This window comes from Myotis myotis, unplaced genomic scaffold (assembly GCF_014108235.1).
Source record: "Myotis myotis isolate mMyoMyo1 unplaced genomic scaffold, mMyoMyo1.p scaffold_m19_p_32, whole genome shotgun sequence".
Lineage (NCBI taxonomy): Eukaryota > Metazoa > Chordata > Mammalia > Chiroptera > Vespertilionidae > Myotis > Myotis myotis.
In genome coordinates, this window is record NW_023416338.1 from 88,589 (window position 1) to 107,371 (window position 18,783).

Genomic DNA, 18,783 nt, shown 5'->3' on the forward strand with positions numbered 1-18,783 from the left:
AGGGGCCGGGGCCACCAGCCGTGGTGGATGTGCCCTTAAGGCACCTGACAGAGCGGCCACTTCACTGAGGCCGGCTGGGGTTTCCTCAGGGCCCTCAACTGCTTCTCTCTCCACCTCCCGGGGTTCCCCAGGGAAGCATCTGGACGCTGCTGGCCCACATCCCCCGCCTGCCTCCAGGGAACCCTGGGAAGAGCACCCCAAGTCATGTGGAGCGATGTCCGCAGAGGCGGGGCTCGATGGTGGCCCAGAGCCTGGTCCCTTAGCCCACGGCCCGGCCTGGAGGAGCCCTCCTCCCTCCTCCAGTGCAGTCAAGAGCAGAAGCGGATTCTGTGTCTGGGGCAGCGCCCTCCTGTCCTTTGGCCTTTCTTCTCCCTCGCCCCAGCCCCTGCCCATCCACCTGGCCCTTCCCAGTAGGGCCACATCTGGAAAACACCAGGAAGAGCACCGCTGGAACCCAAAGCCCCCCCGCCCCCAGGCCTAGCAGAGCAGAGGTACCCTGTGCACATCCCACACACGCACGGGCAGTACTCCCTGCCCCCCCCACCCCCACACACACCTCAAGGACACACACAGCTGACCAGCAGTGTGCCAAGAAGTATCCTGCAGCCCGCTTCCTCATCTACACCTGCCACAGGCGCACACACACTCGGGCTCTCCGGGTCTGCCCAGGCCTCCCAGCAAGACTGGAGTGACCGTGGGTGGGTTCACCAGGAAGCAGGTGGCTAGAGGGGGCTGGGAGGCCTGGGGACAGTTCTGCTCACTCTTGAGTAGCCTCTACTTCTTTCTGCAAAGCTGAGCCCTTTAGCCCAGCAGTTCTCAGCTCAGTCAGCTGGGGAAGAGTCTGCCCTCCCCCAACCCTAGGGGACATTCAACGATGTTGGGAGACATTTTTGGCCATCACACCCAGGGTGTGTGTGTGTGGGGGGGGGGTGCTACTGGCATCTAGTGGGAGGAGGCAGGGCTGCTGCTCAACACCCCTCAGTGCACAGGATGCCGCAGCTCAGAGAAGGACCCAGCCCCGGTGTCAGCAGTGCCCAGTTTGAGAAGCCGCTTTAACCCTTTGCACGCCATAGGCGTCTAGGGACGCAGGGATGGTTTCTGTTTCGGACGCGTGGCAGTTAACTGGTTATACCACCAAGACTCTAGAGCCAGGGCAACCTTTCTACAGAAATGCCAGGAGAAGGAGCCTGAGAAGGCTTTGAAGGGAAAGCCCCAGCCCCACTGCAGGGCACCGGAGGCCTCCGCCTCCCTCCTGCCACGCCCGTGGCTCTGCTGCCCACCACGGCAGCCAAGCTCCTCGCCTCGGCTCCTTTCTTCGGCCGGCACTGCCTTCCTCTGGAAGACGGGGAGGCGAGAAGCCAGGCAGTGCCACTGACAGTGGGGGAACCGGTGGGAGAGTCGCCAGGTAAACGGAGGGAGGAGGCGAGGTTCAGGGCTGCCCTGGCTCAGGGCCAGGCCTCTCGGTGCCCATACCTGCATCCACATCGTTGGGCCACCCGCTGGACTGGCTGCTGCCAGCCGCTGGGGAGCGGCCTGTCCCGGGATAGAAGACATCGTCGACAGGGCTCTCCATCTCGCTGTCATCAATGGACTTGGGGCGCTTGGTGGTGCTGGGGAAGGAGGAGCGGGATCAGGCGGGCCCGGGGTGGCCCAGGTACTGGTACTCAGGCCGAGGAAGCCTGCCCTGACGGCCCTCTGAGCTGGGAGCAGGTGCCCCCTGACAGCAGCACTGCTGGGCACTCATTCATGTCCACCCCCAGGACAGCCCTAGAGCCCTTGGCCCCGCCTGCCTGCTCCTCCTCCTCGATCACCTTCTCCATTCGTCCCTGATACCATCATCCATCGAGTTGCTTAAGTCAAAGGGGTGGGCAACACCCTCAAATGCTTTCTTGGCCCCACAGCCCCCAGGGTCAAGGTGAGACAACTGAGGCACTCACCAGGGGGTGCCACAACCCCCACCATCAGGATAGAAACACGAAGATATTATAATGGTTTGATGCAATAAACAGATCAAAATGAACACCCCAACCCTCACATGAACCAAAACGTCCAGTTGTTTGTTTGTTTTTTAAAGGGACAGGATCCCACCCTGCCCTGCACGACTGGCCCTGACCAGGGCCTACTGTGTCCACCCCCAAACATCTCTCAGCTACACCCGACCCTCTCATGCCACTGCCCCACCTCCAGGACTCGGGCCCTCCTCCAGCCTGGCTGCCGGTCCTGCCTGGCTGCTGGAGGTGCTTTCTTGAGCACACAGCCCCGGCATCTTCTGCTGAAAACGCGTCAGTGCATTTTTAGTCTAAACACCTTCCTCTGGCCTCCAAAGCCCTCCAGGGAGTGGTCCCACCAGCCTGTCCCACTCGGCTGGGACGGAAGCTGCTCTCTCCAGCTGGAGCGTCCACCCCGTGCCCTTACTAGCCCCCTGTAGGTCCATCCCCGAGAGAGAGACCTTCTCGGACCCGCACAGGGAGTGCCTTCCAGGTAGAGCCAGGCCTTGTGTAGGTCTCCATTCCCAGGGCCGAGTGCCCACAACAGTACAAAGCAGGACGTTCAGGGTAGAGGGCCAGTGCCCTCCACAAGGGGTGACGTTCTGAAGTACCCAGGGCACTGTGGCACAGCTGCCCACCACATCCGAGATGGCCCGGTCGGGGTGGGGGGAAGGGAGGAGGGAGGCCAGGGGTGCGGGGCTTACCTGGTGGAAGGAGGGGAGGTGATGGACCTCCGCCCCAGCGTCACCTGGTTTATGTTGTAGTAATTGGGACTCTCCAGGTCCGCCAGCGAGAAGTTGGGGCCTGATGCTGTGGCGACAGGAGCTGGGAAGAAGCGAGAGATGACGGGTGAGCCTGCAGGTGCAGGAGGCCCGAGGCTGGGCTCGCTGGAGAAGAGCCCTTCGCTGTTGTTTTTTCCTCCAAAGTGGAGATTAGACATGGGCCTCTCTGGACACCTCTGCTCCCCTCAGCCTGGTGCCCGGGAGGCAGGCAATGTCCCAGGAAACCCTGTTGGCCCCTGGACCCAGCAAGACCCCATCCATCCGCAGGGGGCCATCTCCTCACCCCATCCCTGCTGGCTGGGCCCTGGCCAGGAAGGAAGGACTCACTTACTCTGTGAAACTCTGACCAGCTCTGTTACGTTCCAGACCCCGGAAGTCACAAAGCAGTCCTGGAAGCTTAAGTGCCCTGAGGAGGGAAAAGAGCCGTGATGAGTGGAGGCCAGGTCAGGAGGGGCTGCCTGCGTTTCCTCACAGCTCTCCCACCTCCCATTGCTCCCTCCCAAGCCCCAGGATGGCCCTCAGGGCCCCTTGGGTCTCCAGGGAAGAGGGGGTGCACTCTAGGTGAGTCCCTTTCCCTCCCCTCGAGCTGGCAGCCAAAATTCAGCTGAAGGACAGCTGAGTAAAGGGGAGGAACTGGTGGGAGGCACAGGAGGGCCTGGGGGCAGGGCAGTCAGGGAGGTGTGGGCAGCAGGGCAGGTGGGCAGGGCACTGACCGTTGGGCAGTGGTTTGATGTCCGCATCTCCTTGCTGGTTTGAACTATCTGATTGTCCGGATTCTGCGGGAGACACAAAGGGGAAGATGGGTCAAGACCAAAGTGCCCCACACACGGCTCCCTCGCCAGCCCTGTTTCCAGGGACACCCTCCTGCAGTGGGGATGCCCGGGCACTGCAAGGGGTTTGGCAGCACCCCCGGCCTCCACCCACTAGATGCCAGTAGCACCCCAGTTGTGACAACCAAAAGTGTCCCCAGACACTGCCCCATGTGCCCTGGGGACAAAGTTGCCAGTGGGTGAGCAGCATTGGCCGACAGTCATAGCCGGGAGGGCTCCTCGGAGGGAAGCCAGCGACCATTCTGCACAGCTGGAATGAACCCAAGGGCTCCCCGTCCTCAGCCCGCCTCAAGTGCCCAGAGAAGCGGCCCCTGGCTTCCCGCACTTCATTAATTAGAGCCAGTCCTGTCTGCCTGAGCCACCCCCACCTCACCTTTCTGCTTACAGGCAGTGCCTGGCAACACGGAAGGGGGAGGTCCACCCTGACTCTGTCGCCCGCTCTGTGCCAGCCTGTCTGGGCTGTCTCATGCCCCAGTGCCACAGCTGCTCAGAGGGAGCCCCGAAACAAGGGCCCATTGTGCAGCGGGAGCTCACAGAGGGCTGGGGGCAGGGTGGAGTGTGTGTGTGAATATTTTGCTGAGCTTGGGAAAGCCCCCCGCCCCGCCCTCCAGGTCCTCAAAGCTTTGTGTGCCAGGGGCACAACAGGGACCTCCAGAATGCCTGCCTGGGCACGACAGCTGGTGAGAGGGTGGCAGAGGGGGGCCAGGGCAGGTTGTGGGGCAGGAGGAAGGCAGGCGCTGGGTAAAGAATCAGCTGCTTGCTGGGGGACAACATGGGGGTGGCACTGGGAAAACCGGGGACAGGTGTTGGCCAGGGCTTTGCCCCACTCTTTGGAGCAATCCTGCCTCTGGGTCTCACCCATCACCCCACGGTCAGTCCACTGGCCGGGAATCTGGCCCCCACCAGCCTCACTGCTGAGCTGCTCACACTGGGGAGTTACCAGCCAGGAGGTTCCTGAAGGGCAGCGTGGGCCCCCACCGGGGCTGGAGGCAGCGCAGCAGCTTCTCAGAGCGAAGGCCCGTCCGCGGCTCCGCTCCTGGCCACCTGCCTCAGTGTGGCCAGCGGGAGAGGACAGCTGCCTTAGGACGGCCTCAGGCCCCCTCCCCCCATCCTCTACCTTATTCGATTAAGAACATTTTTTGATTGATTGATTTTAGAGAGAGAGAGATAGGAAGGGGTAGGGAGAGGGAGAAATATCCATTTGTGCCACTATGTATGCACTCATCGGTTGACTTTTGTATGTGCCCTGACCAGGGATGGAACCCGCAACCTGTGCATAGCGGGGCGCCGCTCTAACCACTTGGATACCCGGCCAGGGCACCTTGTTAGATTTTTTTTTAAGCCCCCAAAATAATCCTAGCCCTAGCCAGCCGCTGCCTCTCAGGGCCGCCCTTTCCCCAGTTCCTAACGCGGGAGGGGCAGAGCTCTCAGACCAGCTTGTGGAGCCCAGCGAGGGCACAGGCTCCAGCCCTTGCTGCCTGGGGGTCCCTGGCACCCACCCCTCCAGACCTGGGCCAGTGGAGGAGACCCTGATGTCCACCCCACGAAGTGGCCTGGTCCCCCCACAGCGGCGGCGCTGGCCTGCCTCCCGCACGCGCACACCCAGCCCAGCGACGGGGACCAGAGAGAGCCGGACAAAGAGATGGCGGTGGAGCAGGACGGAGGCAGACACACGGGCTGCAGGCAGGGAGACAGACAGGAAACCTTTCTACACCGGGACATGGCCCCAAACGCTGCTGCTGTTCTTCCTATTCGCTCCATGTGGAGAGGCGGGCAGGCGGGGAGAGGGGGCGAGGTGCCGCCACGCGCCTCGGGCGGCGCTGCCCGCTGCTGGCAGCCATGTTCGCCTTGGCAGCCATCTTACGGCTGGCGCCCGCGGCCACCGCCGGCCTGGCGCTCGGCTCCGTCCTGGACAAAGGCAGACCCTGGAAATCTGGACCCAGGCTCCGAGGCACAGAAGCCAGCCCTGCGGCTAGGGCCCCGCCGTCCTGCTCCAGCGCCACCAGCTGCTTCCTCCCGACCAGGCCGAGGAGGGGACCGGGAGGGCCGAGGCCGGGGCCTGGGGACACGCTGCTCCACTCAGGGCGGCTGAGGCCCCCACGGGCAGCCCCCAGGCCCAAGGGCTCCTCTAGTTCAGCGAAAGTGGACCCCTGCCCCATGGGGACAGTGCTCGATGGCAGCCGCCTGTGCCCACCGTCAGCTGGGGAGTGTGCCTTGGACGGAGCCGGGAGGGGCTGGCGGGCACCCGGCCAGCGGCTGCGGGACGCAGAAGGGCCGTGGGCTCCTGGGGCCCAGGCGCCCGGGGAGGGCAGAGACACCTGCCCCGCACAGAGGGGGGCCAGCTTTCTCGCCCCAGGGGCGCTGGGGAGCCATGCCCTGACGGCAGGGTCTGCTCTGGACAGTCCTTGGAGCACACAGCACCCCAGCACCTGACACCCCTCCATCCGGGCTCCCCAGGCCTCAGGACAGACAGGAGGGAGGCTCCAGGCCCCGCCTCACGGCTGCTGGGCTTTTATCTGGCAGAATGGGGCTTATCGGAACCACCAGCTGAACAAACACACAAATCCACGGTTAGCGAGAGAAAACCCTGTGCCTGAACCCTTTATCTCCTGTTCGCAGGCCCCACGCACTGCCCCCTGCCAGCAGCACCGGAGGAGACCTGACTGCTGCCCTGCGGCTCCTCTCTCCGCTGCCCCCCCCCTCCCCTCGCCCGGATCCAGCGTGGGGTGGCTCTCCTCTGGAAGTCCCTGCCAGGCAGGCGTGTGTGCCTGAGCGAGCTCCTGCCACCGGGGAGCCCCCCTCCAGTGTCTGCTTTCTCACGGGGGACAATGGGCCAGCTGGTGGCCTGCGGACCAGTGGAGGGGCAGGACGGTGTTGGCTGGCACAGGGCGGGCAGGTGCCCGGCTCCCTCTTTTATTCTCTCCCACCCAGCCCACGTCCCGGAGGCTGCCACTCTGATTCCTCAGCCGTTCAGGGTCACGTTCCCTGGCTTCCGCCTTCTCTCTGGCCTGGTCACCAGAGCAATGGGAACCCTCAGCACCGACCCCCAGTGCAGGGCCCCCCTGACTGAGGCCGGCACAGAAACCCAGACCCCCTGCCTGAACCTCCCTTCAGAGACCACAGCTGCCGTAAATTCCTGGAGAGACTGGAGATAGGACAGGGGGGCCGTGGGCACTGTTACCTCCCTCGGCCCCGGACAACTCACCATTTTCCTCCTTCCTGCGCTGAGGACCAGAGAGCACCTTCTGTGTCTACGCTTCCTCCCACGATGACCATCCCATGAGGCCTCCTCCAAACCAAGTTCAGCCACTGTGTCTGGGTGGGCAGGCACCAGGGCCCTGACCCGGGGCCAGGTTTGGGGATGGAGAGACTTTTGGAGCCCACAGCCTGTTCCGGATGTTGCCAGGGGGTCAGACTGGCTTGTGTCGCACACCGTCCTCCATACGCCCTCCTCTTGGGACCTGAGCTACTCGTGCGCTCCACACCTCCCCTCCCAGGCAGAGCCCTCTCCCGCCAGTGGTGCCTGGGGATCTGGCCACCCAGGAGACTCCCGGGAGGGAGGACTGTGCGGAAGAAGGTGGCCAATCGGGACTGCCTCAGCATGGGCCCAAGTGGGCTCCCCAGAGCAAGGCTCTGGAACTGGAGGGGCTGTTCCGCATTCACCTGCACACATGTCATTGGTCACCACGTGTCGCTGGCTTGTGGACGGGCAGGTGGCCTGGTGCAGCCCAGACATGGTTGGTAGTGTGGGCCCCTCTTCCTCAGGCCCCTCCGTATCCCCTGGAACAGCAGCAATGCCGCTCCCATACTGTCTTTCCTACCCCCACCAGCTCTACCCTCTCAGCCCTTGAAGCTCCCTACTTCCTTCGTTCAGCTCTTAGCCTTTCTTTCTGACTCCGCGCCCCCTCGCTGTCCTTCCTTCTCCTTCACTTCCCCTCTGTCCAGCCCTGTTTCCTCTCCCGATCCTGCCTGTTGGCACATGTGTGCGTGTGCATACGTGTGCATGTTTCCAAGAGTTCTGGAGGGGGAAGCTCCAGCTGCCAGGAAGAGCCCCGTGCTGCACATGAACCCCGACTGACAATGTTTTTATATATATTTTCCAGTCACAGGCAGGGAGATATTTATGGCTCCCGCTAGGTGAGGGAGGAGTTCCTGCAAGCTGCAGCGAGGAACACTGCCTCAGCTCTCACCCGAGACAAACTCTCTGACAAAAGGCACATGTAACTCGCTGGCCGGCCTCCCCCATGCACATCGCGATGCAGGGAGTTTTCAGGGTTGAGAGGGGCACACAGACTGGGCTCAACCACACCCACCCGTGCGTACCCCAGCACATGCAAACACTCAGGGCAGCGCAACTCGGAGATGCCTCCAGCCACTTCCTACTGTCCTGCAGGGGTGGACTGCGCCGTGCACCCAGAGCTGTCATCCCACCGTGGCAGCATGCTCTGGGCTAAGCCCCAGGCCAGATAGGAAACCCCTCTGGCTCTGCCCTGAACGCTGGCTTTTGGGGGCCAGGGAGGACAGCCCTCGGGGTCCACCTGTCCTTCCCCTGGCTCTCCCCAGGCCTGAGGTTCAAGAAGCAGGTGGGGGTGTGCTCTGTTCTGGGGTGGCCGTCCTCTGAAGGGCCTGTACCATTCAGGAGCTGCTTGGCCCTCTCCAGCGTGGCACAGCCCCTCCCCCTCTCCTCTGTGATTCCGGAGCGTCCAGAGCACTGGAAACCCAATCTCAAGGGGAGCCAGAGGCCGGCCTGCAGCAATCAGAGCCGGAGAATATAACTATTGTGCCTCTTGAAACCTAAGTCCCAGAATCTGAGACACCCTGAGGAGGGGAGCAGGGCGGATGGGGGGCTAGGAGGACGGGTCACAGAGGGGTTCTCCCCATCTCAGCAAACAGGAGACTAGGGACCAGGAAGTCCTTGAGAATGAAGGGCAGCCAGAGGGCAGAGGGGGGGTGGGGCTCAACCTGGGCCAGGTCCAGGGGGCTTCTAGGATCTTCCCCTTCTTCCTGCCACTCCTCGCTCCACCCCCACAAGCCAGCTTGCGTGGCACAGGCCCCGGAGCCACCGTGAGGTTTCTCTCTCCTCTGTCATCCCTAGACCCCGACATGGAGACAGGAGCCTGACCTGAGCACAGTCCTCAAGCTGAGGAGGAGGGGCTAAGGGCAGGGCAGGGAGGCATGTCCCCCATATCGCCCTCATCCCTCCTTTTCTCATTCCCCCTCCACTCACAGATCCAAAGGGGTTTTGAGCCTTTGATTTGAGCCACCTGCGGGGAGGAAGAGGGGCTACGTGACAGGCAAGAGGCCCAGTCCCATCAGGAGCACACAGGTGGTCTGGCCTGCTCTGGCTGTCCCTGGGGCCTGGGCTCCAGGAAGGTCCTCAAGGGTAGGACAGGGTGGGGACAGAAGGTCAGGCCACAGGGAGCTGGCAGGACAGGGACAGCATCTGGATGGGACATTCCAACTCTTGGTCCCTGACACCAATAGCACTTCCTTCTCCACCTCAACCCAGCCCACCTCCCTGGGTGCTGTGCGGTCCCCAGGGCGAGAGGGACTGGGCTACTGCAGGGCTTACCACCCTGCAGTGGAGCTACGGGAAGGGAGGAGAAGGCAAGTCCGTGGGTCCATCTGGTGCCCAGGAGACCAGCAGAGTGGGCCCAGATGGCTGGACGCAGGCGAGCATCCCTGGGACCTCAGGGTGCTCCCGGGGAGTGAGGGGCTCAGCATGCTCTGTACCTGCCGGGAGACCTTCCTCAGACCTGCCCCAGGGAGAACCAGAGATGGGACTTGGGCACTGAAGCCGGGGCAGCTGGGTACTCAGTGGCTCTCCCCATGGGAGGACACAGTGGCCGGCGAAGGAGAGGGGAGGGACACAGCTCCGTGCAGAGCACAGCACCCAGGAGCTGGCTGGAGCCCAGGCCAGTGTTAACAAATGAGAGCAGCCTTCCCACCCGCAGCAGCACTGGGAGATACAGGTGGATCTGCAGGAGGCCCAGGGCCGGCCCCCAGCACCGCAGACATCAGTGCTCCATGGTCGTAGGTGGAGTGAACGGGCCTGGAAGTAACAGCATCTGGATGTTCTAGAGGTGCCCAGAGGCTAGGCAGTCACCAGAGAGGGACGGAAGGTGAAGCAGCCTTTACTGAAGGAGGCAAAGGGAGGGGCCCAGAGGGGGATGGAGGAAAGCAGGGGGCCCAGCCCTGGGTCCCTCTCCACCTCCGCCCTGAGCTTGCCCTTGTCCTACCCAGGGAGGTGTCCTTGGTCTGGACCCTGTGCCCACTGAAAGGGGGGCACAATGGTGCTCTACCACTGAGGATACCCCACCACAGGGGGGTCTGGCCTCACCCCAGCACAGAGGGGGAAAAGGGGGCACAGCAGCAGCAGGGTGAGGGGAAATGGAGGTGAGCAACCAGCAACAGTGACAAGGGGTTCCCCTTGAGCTCACATTGTGAACTCAACCTACCGGCCCAACAGTGAACTTGGCCAGGTTCTGAACTGTTCCTCATCTGTGAAATAGAGAGACCACGCACCCACTAGGGTTCCTGGGCGATGAATAAATGAGAAAACAGGTAAAAGGTGCTTAGCCCAGGGCCTGGCTCATAGTAGGGGTTCCTTGAACACCAGCTGTTCTTCCGCCTGGGCCACCATTTCCCTTCACACCTCCACTGGCTGAAATGCTACTGCTCCCCGGGGCTCAGATCAAATGCTGACCCTCAGCTCCCCCCCCCACACACACACACAGAGCTCATACTCTTTATGACACATTAAGCTCACCCTAGAGCAGTGATGGCGAACCTATGACACTCATTTTTTTGGTTGATTTTTCTTTGTTAAAAGGCATTTAAATATATAAAATAAATATCAAAAATATAAATCTTTGTTTTACTATGGTTGCAAATATCAAAAAATTTCTATATGTGAAACGGCACCAGAGTTAAGTTATGCTGACACGCAGAGCTCAAAAGGTTCGCCATCACTGCCCTGGAGTAGAGTTCTTAGAGTCTCACACCAGAGACCATGGCCAGTGAGCTGAGGGGCTCCCGTGGGGCCTGGCCCATTACCATCAGCCAAGAGGGACAGAGAGGTTGCTCTGCAAGTAAAAGGCAGAGCTGGACACCGTCTACAGGCGAGTCCCTCCACCCCAGCAGCAGCTGCAGTAAATGGTCTCAGGATGGTCACCATATTGAAAAGGGGGGACGAGAGGCCGGGAACGAGAAGGCCAGAAGATGGGCCAGGCCAATAGGGAAGGGGAGAAATTGCTTGTGCCTCTGGATTCTGAAGGTGTTGGGGCCAAGGCCCTGTTCTTCCTAGCCCAGCCCTGAGGCTAGAGAGAGCTGAGGACCACGAGCACAGGCGCTGCCCCACCGATGGCCGGGCAGCTCTCCTGGCAGCGCCTGCTGGTGCCACGACTCAACTGGCAGTTGGAGCCAGCATTCCCAGGAGGGCCTGGGGCCAGAAGTCATGTGATGGCGGGTCCAGAAAAGTGGCTCCAAGCCCCTCGAAGCTTGTCCCCTCCCCAATCTGATGGATAGAGAATGACATTGGAGAATGCCCCCTACACCCCACATGCCAAGCAAAGATGGGAGCCCTGAGGAACAGGTGCCCACATCCAGCCTAGGGGCCTGCAGAGCTGCTCGCCCATCGCCACCCCCACTCATTCTATTTTTGGTGCTGCCCTTGCTGGCCCTTTGAGCTGCCCAGGCCAGGCCAGGCTAGACAACCACCCCCACCCCCAGCTGATCTTAGGACTATTAATAGTGTCCCTACCTCCCAGGACCAGGCATTACTCCCCATCCCCTAAATACACTTGCCCTTGGTCTAATTATTTGTAAAGGAGCAGCGGCCTCACACGCTAATGCCAACCCCGGATGAGAAAGGGGAGGCAGAAGTTCTGGAGACCACTTGAGTGACAAGTCTGGGATGGGCAGGAGTTTGGGGAAAGGAGAGAAGGAGGCATTAAATTCCAGAGCAAGAGACAGACAGAAAGACAAAATTAAGACTATAAGAGAGAGAGGGAAGGGCCAAGACAGCAAATCAGAGCCAGAGGAAAGCAGTTCAAAGAGAGAAGGCTGCCATAGAAAGAACCAGAAGAGAGGAGGGTTCCCAGAGAGGCGAGGAGAGGGGGAGGAAGCGGAGAGAAAGAGAACACAAAGGAGAATAGGACTCCTTTTTTTAAAAAAAAACACCCCAAAGGGGGAAGACTTTCCTAAAAACACTCAGGAGTGGCTTCCTGAGCACATTGCTTGGGCTGCATCCAGCTGCCAGCATCTGCCTGAAGGTGCTCAGCAGGGCGAGGGTCTGGGGAGACCCTCTGACAATGTTTTGGGGAAGCAGAGCACCAGGAGGAGGTGCAGAGAAGGAAAAAATAATTAAGAAAAAGAGGGTGGTTTGAGAAGCAAGTCCCCACGGAGAGGAAATCCACTCGCAGGCCTGTGCAAGGGAAGACCCCGCACTCAGTACCGCCTCGCCTATGGAAAGGGGGCTGGGTGGGCCAGCGAATGGCAGGGATGAGGGAAGAGAACACACCTCTCTCCACTGACCCACGGGGAAGCAGGAGCAGGCCAAGGCCACCTGCCTCCCAGCCTCAGATGCTCTACCATCCTCAGCCCCCTAAAGGCCAGCATCTGCCTCCCAGGCCGGCGGCCCTACAGGAGCGTCCTCTGCTAGGGACTTGCCTTGGAGGGGGAGAGAGACTCTGACTCACAGAAGAGTAACGACCATGAATGCATGCCACAATCCCATGTCCAAGTGGAAGCCCAGCAGCCCTTCCATTCCAATCCCACCCAGACTGAGGGCCTCCAGCTGGCCAGGGTTGGGAGAGTGGGAGATGCCCCAAGGACCTGGCCACCAGGCTTCCCAAGCTGGGGCGTCCTGGCCAGGAGCACCCCGTCTGACCACAGCCCTTTTGGGGTCATGGTCTGTTGGTGTTTTTTACTACTGTGTCCCTCACACCTCAAAGCACAGTGGCAGTGGGTAACAAGACTCTGAAGAGACCCTTCTACATCCTTCGTTCAACCGTGGCTACACTAACCACCCAGGGGACAGACGCACCAGGTAGCTGGCACCTTCCCCTATGAGGAGAGGACATCTTTCCTGCAGACCCAACCCTTAACACTCACACCCAAGGAAGTGGGCCAGTGCACAGGGCTGAGCACACTGGCCCCCATGCCCGAGAGCTGGGCTGACTTGAGGAAGGACCCAGCGTCTCCCTGTGAAGGGAAGACACCCCACCCTGGAGGCCTTCAGGCAGCCACTGTCCAAAAGAGACATGAGGAATTTGGACCGTTGGCTCCAACCCGGAGCTCTGAGAACCCAGGCTGGGCAGAATGGGGTAGAGTGGGCAGGTGGCCTCCCAAGACACTGAAGAGCTCTGGGTGCTGGAAGGAGCCAGTACCTGGAATCAGGAGCCTGAAGTCCAAATCCTAGACCTGCTGCTATAGGGCACCCAGCAGGTCCCCCGGGACTCCCCTCACTCCCTGTGCCGCACAACTCAGGCTTGCATTGCCTCTGGCTGCAGGGCGAGATGAACGATGTGAGCAGAGGATGAGAAGTGACGGTGTGATACACTATAAAGCGCCAAACATACATATGGAAGGCATGATGGGACCAGGCGGGGCAGCTCCCAGGACCCTGTATTTCAGGGTTGCTGCGAACCTGAGGAGCAGCCCAGGGGCACCTTCCGGAAGCCTGGGTGCCCAGTATACGGAGCCTAGCACCTGGGAGGAGGCAGCTACCCAGGATCAGGACTGGGCAGTCCAGGCTGCTGAAGGGACAGAAGCGATATCCACGTTGTGAGTGCCAAGTTCCCCACTCACCACGCCCTGAAAGACCAAAGGCGGCTTCCCGGGGCAGCCGGGCGGCGGGGCTCACGGGCCGCACCCCAAGGGAGCCGCGCGCTGCACTCCCGGACGCCGCGGCTAGGTGGCGCAGCGAGTTAACACTAGCTGCCCAGGGTCGGCAGCGGCGGGCCGGGGGCGACGAACCTGGGCACCGCCCGCTCGGGTCTCCAGGGGCCTGGGTGCCCTTTGCGCACCGTGAGGCCAGAGTAGGAAAGGGAAGGACCCGGACAAGCCCGGGCCACTCGCACCCCGGGTTGTGCTGCCCGAGCGGCTCCCGTGGCTGCGGCTGCCAAGCACATCCCGTGATGTGATGTGAGGGCCGAGCTTCCCGTTCTCATTGATTAGGAACAGCTTGCGGTGCGGGGGCCGGAGAGAAGGGGGCCGGGGAATGGCAGGCGAGGAGAAGCGGGAGGCGGGGGGCTGCCAGGTGCACGGATGGGGGCGGGGGGTGTAATCCACGGAGCCCTGGCCCACTCTGCGCAGCCGCCACCGCGGCTCTGAGCCCCCCGCCCGCCTCCCCCAGAGCGGGGGCTGCCCTGGGTGTGGGCGAGCCTGCGGCTGCAGGACTCCAGGAGTGTTCCCCACACGCCCACACAGTCCCCACCTTTGGGGGACCTGCCTCTGCGTTTGATAGACGCTGGAAGAGGAATAGTTCCTTGTCCCCTCTACCCTCTCAAAGAGTGAAACATGGAGATTAGAAGTCGGAGATCAAGAACCAAAGAGAGGGAGCGAAATGCGAAAAGTCAGGAAGGGAAAAAAGAACACCACACCAGCGCGCTCTGCAGTGGCGGCGGCCGGGCAGGCACACCCTCCCCGGCGGGCACGGAGAAAGGTCCCTTTGTTTAGCGGGGAGGTTAGCTGAGGTGAGGCTACCCGCACCCCCCCACCACACCCCTCTGACCCTGGCCAGTAAAGATTGCTTCTCTGGACTCCGGACTGAGCCTGACCGCTTCTCTGGCCCCCCAATCCTTCTCCCAATCCTCTTGCCAGCCTGCGGAGCAGCCGGTGAGGACTGCCTTGCCCAAGCACCACGGGTCACATATATGGGGCTGGGCTGGGCTCCTCCAAAAGGCCCCCTGGACACGACGCTGCTGGCCACTCGCTGTTGGTCCAGACTGCTCTTAAGCTGCAGGGTTTGAGGGGCAGGCTCTGCAAGCAGCAGGCCCCCACAAAGGCATGGCCTGAGAGGGTGGCACGCGCTAGGAAGTGGTGCCCAGGAGGCACAGGGTGGCCAGCCGCCCCTCTTGCCCACAGGGAGGCCCTGAGGCATCTCCTGTACTCATTCCAGATGGCCCTCTCCAATGCCCTCAGGCTCTGGGCTCGGGGAGGCTGTACAGGGCTCCCTCAAAGCGAGGACAGGGCTCTGGTGTTGGGGTCACTCTCAGATGAGAGGTAGGGCCTGATATCACCTCTTGGCTCCCTGAGGAGGGACCAGAGTGGGGTGATAAAGGGGGGCTGAGAAGTCCACCCCCAGAGTCTATCAAAACCGAGACCAAAGAGGGAGTGGGCAGAGGTGGGAGGGGAGAGATGCTGAAACGCATCCCCTTTGCTCTGCTGCACACCCCGCCCCCCATGCCCCTCCACTGGCTCAGGTGGGGGAAGGGAACTGAGGGATGGCAGTCCCCCAAGCACTGTCTGCCTTCTGCTGGCACCTCCTCCCTCTCCACTAGGGCTTCTAGCCACTTCTGCAGGGACACAGGCTCCCCAGAGCCCTCCAACCTTTCAGGCAGAGCTCAGTGGCTTTACGCTGGGTCAAGTGCACCCCATTTCCAACTCCTTCCCGCTCCCTCCCACCCTATGCAAGGGCAGCAGAAAATCTGGAATGGGGGATTGACCGGGACCCTCTGCTCCAGACAGTTCACTGGCCTCATGCTGGGTGGTTACCTGCTCCTTAGGAGACCCAGCCTCCTATCAGCAGGAATGGAAAGCGAGGTGGTTAGAGAAAGGGGGAGGAGGAGTGGGGTGTTGCCAACCTGGCCCTCCCTGGGCCTCTGGCCTAGGAAGTGGGGGAAGGGGAAAAGGGAGAGGAGCAGCAGCAGCTGGGATCCCAGGGAGCCTGAACTATCCTGCAAGAAGCTGCAGCTCAGATACACAATGTCCTGCCAAACCCCAGGCCTTTTATTGAATTAAGGCAAGACAGACTTCCCAGATTTTCCTGTGTGCGAGTGCATGTGAAAACCCTGCTGTCTGTGGATCCTGGGAGCTGGGAGCATGTGTGTATGCGTGCACACATGTGGATGTGTGAATGCTGATGGTGGGGGAGGAAGATGAGAAGATGCAAATGCTGGAAGGATGACAAAGGTGGGGCAGGAAGACTTAGGAGAGTGGGGACCCAACTATTCTGGAAAAGCCAAACTCCAGACCAGGGTTCTCAACCCCCAGCCCTGACCATCCTCGGCGGCAGGGCTGCCCTGTGCACGGTAGGGTTTGAGCATCTCTGGCCTCCACCCACTAGATAGATGCCAGGAGCATCATGCCCCCCTCAGTCTCCTCTCATCATTGCCAGCTGTCCCCTGGGGGCAGAATCAGTTCTGGTGGCACCCTCTGCTCTGAGGCACCAGATGAAACCGCTTGTGCATTTATCACCAGTGCCTCACCCCACCTCTCCTGTGTGGGGCTTAAATGGCATCCCAGTGTGCTTGGCTTCCCAAGTGGCTCACATCTGGGTCTTTTTTTCTGAGACATTCTCCCCACCTGACTCATCTGGCCAGAGGAGACCTAGAGCAACCCCTGTTTGGCGATGGTTTCATAAAGCCGCCTTAGAAAGGGGAAACGGGAAGCTCAGAGCACCTGAAGTCATGAGCCCGAGGTCGCGCCTGCGTCCAGACGGAAGCCTGAGCTCTCCATCGCTGGGGCAGAGACCACGGAGAGGTGGGGACCTGTCCCCAGGAGACCACCCCTCCTGCATGGGGGGTTCAGGGAAGCAGGCGCTGGGGGCTGGGGACAGCTCAGCCCCAGTCCAGGCCGGAAGGGAGTCACCTGTGATTGTCGTCCTGGCAGGGGTGGGGGAACCTAGTCCCAGCAGCCCTTCTCCTCTCAGGCCCAAGGAGCTCGCCTCTCTCCTGGCCTCCAGGAGCCCTGAACAGCCCCTTTCTGGGAAAAGAGCCAAAAGATGGGAGAAGGATGTTTATAAGCTGCTAAAAGGAAAAGCTGGAAAAGGAAAAAAGTGGGAGGTGGGGCGAAGAGGCCCAGGCCTCCAGGTAGTGTGGACTGGGGCCTCAATTGGGAGGAAGGCGGCCTTCCCCAAGGAGTCCACCATCCCACTAACCAAGCAGGGTAGCACCCCCTGCCCTGCCCCGTTGCAGCACAACCAGGCCTAACTATGCACACGCAGGGGTCTCTCGCCCCAGGGTTCTCTGCCAAATAACAGTTTCTTGACATTCTTATCCTGACACACAGAACTCAGACACTACTGCTGCTAGCGCCCCAGGTCAGCCTGGGTAGGGCAGAGCCGGGAGAGGGCTCAGGGCCCTGGAGAGCCCCGGGTTGGGGGTGTGGCAACAGGAGCCAGCGTCGGAGGGAGCTAAAGCTGAGTCCCCAGCTCATAGGGCTCAGCACACAGCTAATGGGAGGCTGGCAGCAGCAAATTGTTGTTTACTTTTAATTAAGTAAACAATGTCGGCTTTCCGCCTCCTCCCCTGCCATCCCAGCCAGTAATTTGGGGGATGAGAATGGGGTTGTTTCCTTCCTCCTGCCGTCTTCCCTCTCTCCAAGCACTCCTGCTTGCTCCCTGCTCTGCATTGCCCGCTGGTGCAACTTGCAAGTGCAGGATGGAGCCCCACCCCAGGGCTGGCTGACCCTCGGCCTGCTGGGCCCAGCGTACAGCAGGTTCCACCTCTGGGTTTGCCAGAGGGTGGCAAGGGCCACCTTGCCCTGAGAATCTCTAGGCACTAAAGATGTGACCCATTCTTTCTCTGCTGCTACTCCCTACAGCCACCTCAGAAATCCAGAAAACGGGTCAATGGAGAATCTGAGCAATGCAGCAGCAGAGACCAAAGCCCCAGGTGAGGGAGAGATTTTCCCAGGCGTCAGCTAGGTCTCCCGCACAGGTACCCAGCAGGTGGAACCTCTGGTCCACTCCAGCAGGCCCGTGGCTGGTGGGTCTGTGGGCAGGAGCTCACTGAATCACTGGGCGGTTGGTACCAGTTTTCCTTGGAAGCAGGGCTGACTTCATGGCCGTTATTTCCGCTGTTCCTGTCTGGAAATCTTTAATTTTTTGAATGAGGGGCCCTGCATTTTCATTCTGCACTGGGCCCCACAAATTCTATAGGTGGTTCTGCTCAAAGGCCCGAGTGAGGAACAGGAAGAAAAGAAAGCTAGTGGGCCTTTCACCGCCTGCCCTGGCCTGGGGTGTGAGTGAGGCGGTCTCCTGAATGGAGGGGCAGGGAAGAGGGGCTGAACCCTAAGTCTGGAGGGTGGGGGGAAGAGGCTGAATTTCAAGTGACTCCACGCAGACAGACAGACAGACAGACTGGGATCTGTGTGGAAACAAAGTGCTCCTCATGCCCCTTCTCAGTAAGCCTCTAAATGAGCCAAATGCGGCTGAAGTGAGCGGAAGGGAGAAGAGGGAATTCGCTCCGTCCCCTCTCTGCTGCCTCTGCCTCCCCAGGATCCAGCAGTGGGGTCCGGAGCCAAGCCTGGCCTTGGCACTGACTTGAGTCCCCTCCTCCCCGAGAGTCTAGGAGTCTCTCCAAGGTGTTGGGGTGGGGGGAGCTGAGTCGTGTGCAAGCCCTGCTCCTCCCTCTGCTTCCCAACCTCCTTCCGAAGGGCGGGGCCTGCAGCCGCAGAGTTGGCTGGGGCTGGATGCAATTTCAGCTCAGAGCCCGGCTTCCTGGCTGGAAGCAATTTTCTCATTAGGACCCCAGGCCTGCCTGCCTGCCCGTTGGTTCTCAGCCCTCACTCCCCTCCTGTGAAACCGCACCCCACAGGCCTCCCCACAGACCACTCACACGCACAGGGAACCACACGTGTGCGAGCTGGAGGGGCGACAGTGGGGTCACTGAAGTGGGGCTGGGTGCAGCAGAGGTGCTGGTGGGTGCACAAGCCCGCAGCTGGGAAACTCGGGGCAAGGTCAGGGCTCCTCGCCCGGCTCCTGGCCGCCCACTTCAGGTTCCTGCACCCGCCCTGCCTGTCACGGGGAGAGAGAATCCCAGACCCCAGGATCCACAAGGGAGCTCGGGGAACCCAGAGCCCCGCGGAGCACGACACCCCCAAGAGAAAGCCCCGCGCGCTCCGCCGGCTCCAGCCCATCCCCTCCTGGCTCCGCGGGGCCGGGGTGAGCAGATGGGCTCTCGGGAGGCAGGCCCCCTCCCCCAGCCCAGGCTGCTCCGAGTGGAGGGTGGTCTCCAG

General features: G+C 61.3%; 1 protein-coding gene across 5 annotated transcripts in view; it reads right to left on the reverse strand.

Moving 5' to 3' along the window:
• The window catches only part of NFIX (nuclear factor I X), a 93,557-nt gene that overhangs the window by 18,596 nt on the left and 56,178 nt on the right, over positions 1–18,783 (reverse strand). For all 5 annotated transcript variants that reach the window (XM_036302699.1, XM_036302700.1, XM_036302698.1 and 2 more), the window contains 4 exons: positions 3,484–3,546; positions 3,102–3,176; positions 2,693–2,813; positions 1,474–1,610 (listed from right to left, as the gene is read on the reverse strand). In XM_036302699.1, coding sequence (XP_036158592.1) covers positions 1,474–1,610; positions 2,693–2,813; positions 3,102–3,176; positions 3,484–3,546 — 396 coding nt within the window. The remainder of the gene's footprint in view (positions 1–1,473; positions 1,611–2,692; positions 2,814–3,101; positions 3,177–3,483; positions 3,547–18,783) is intronic.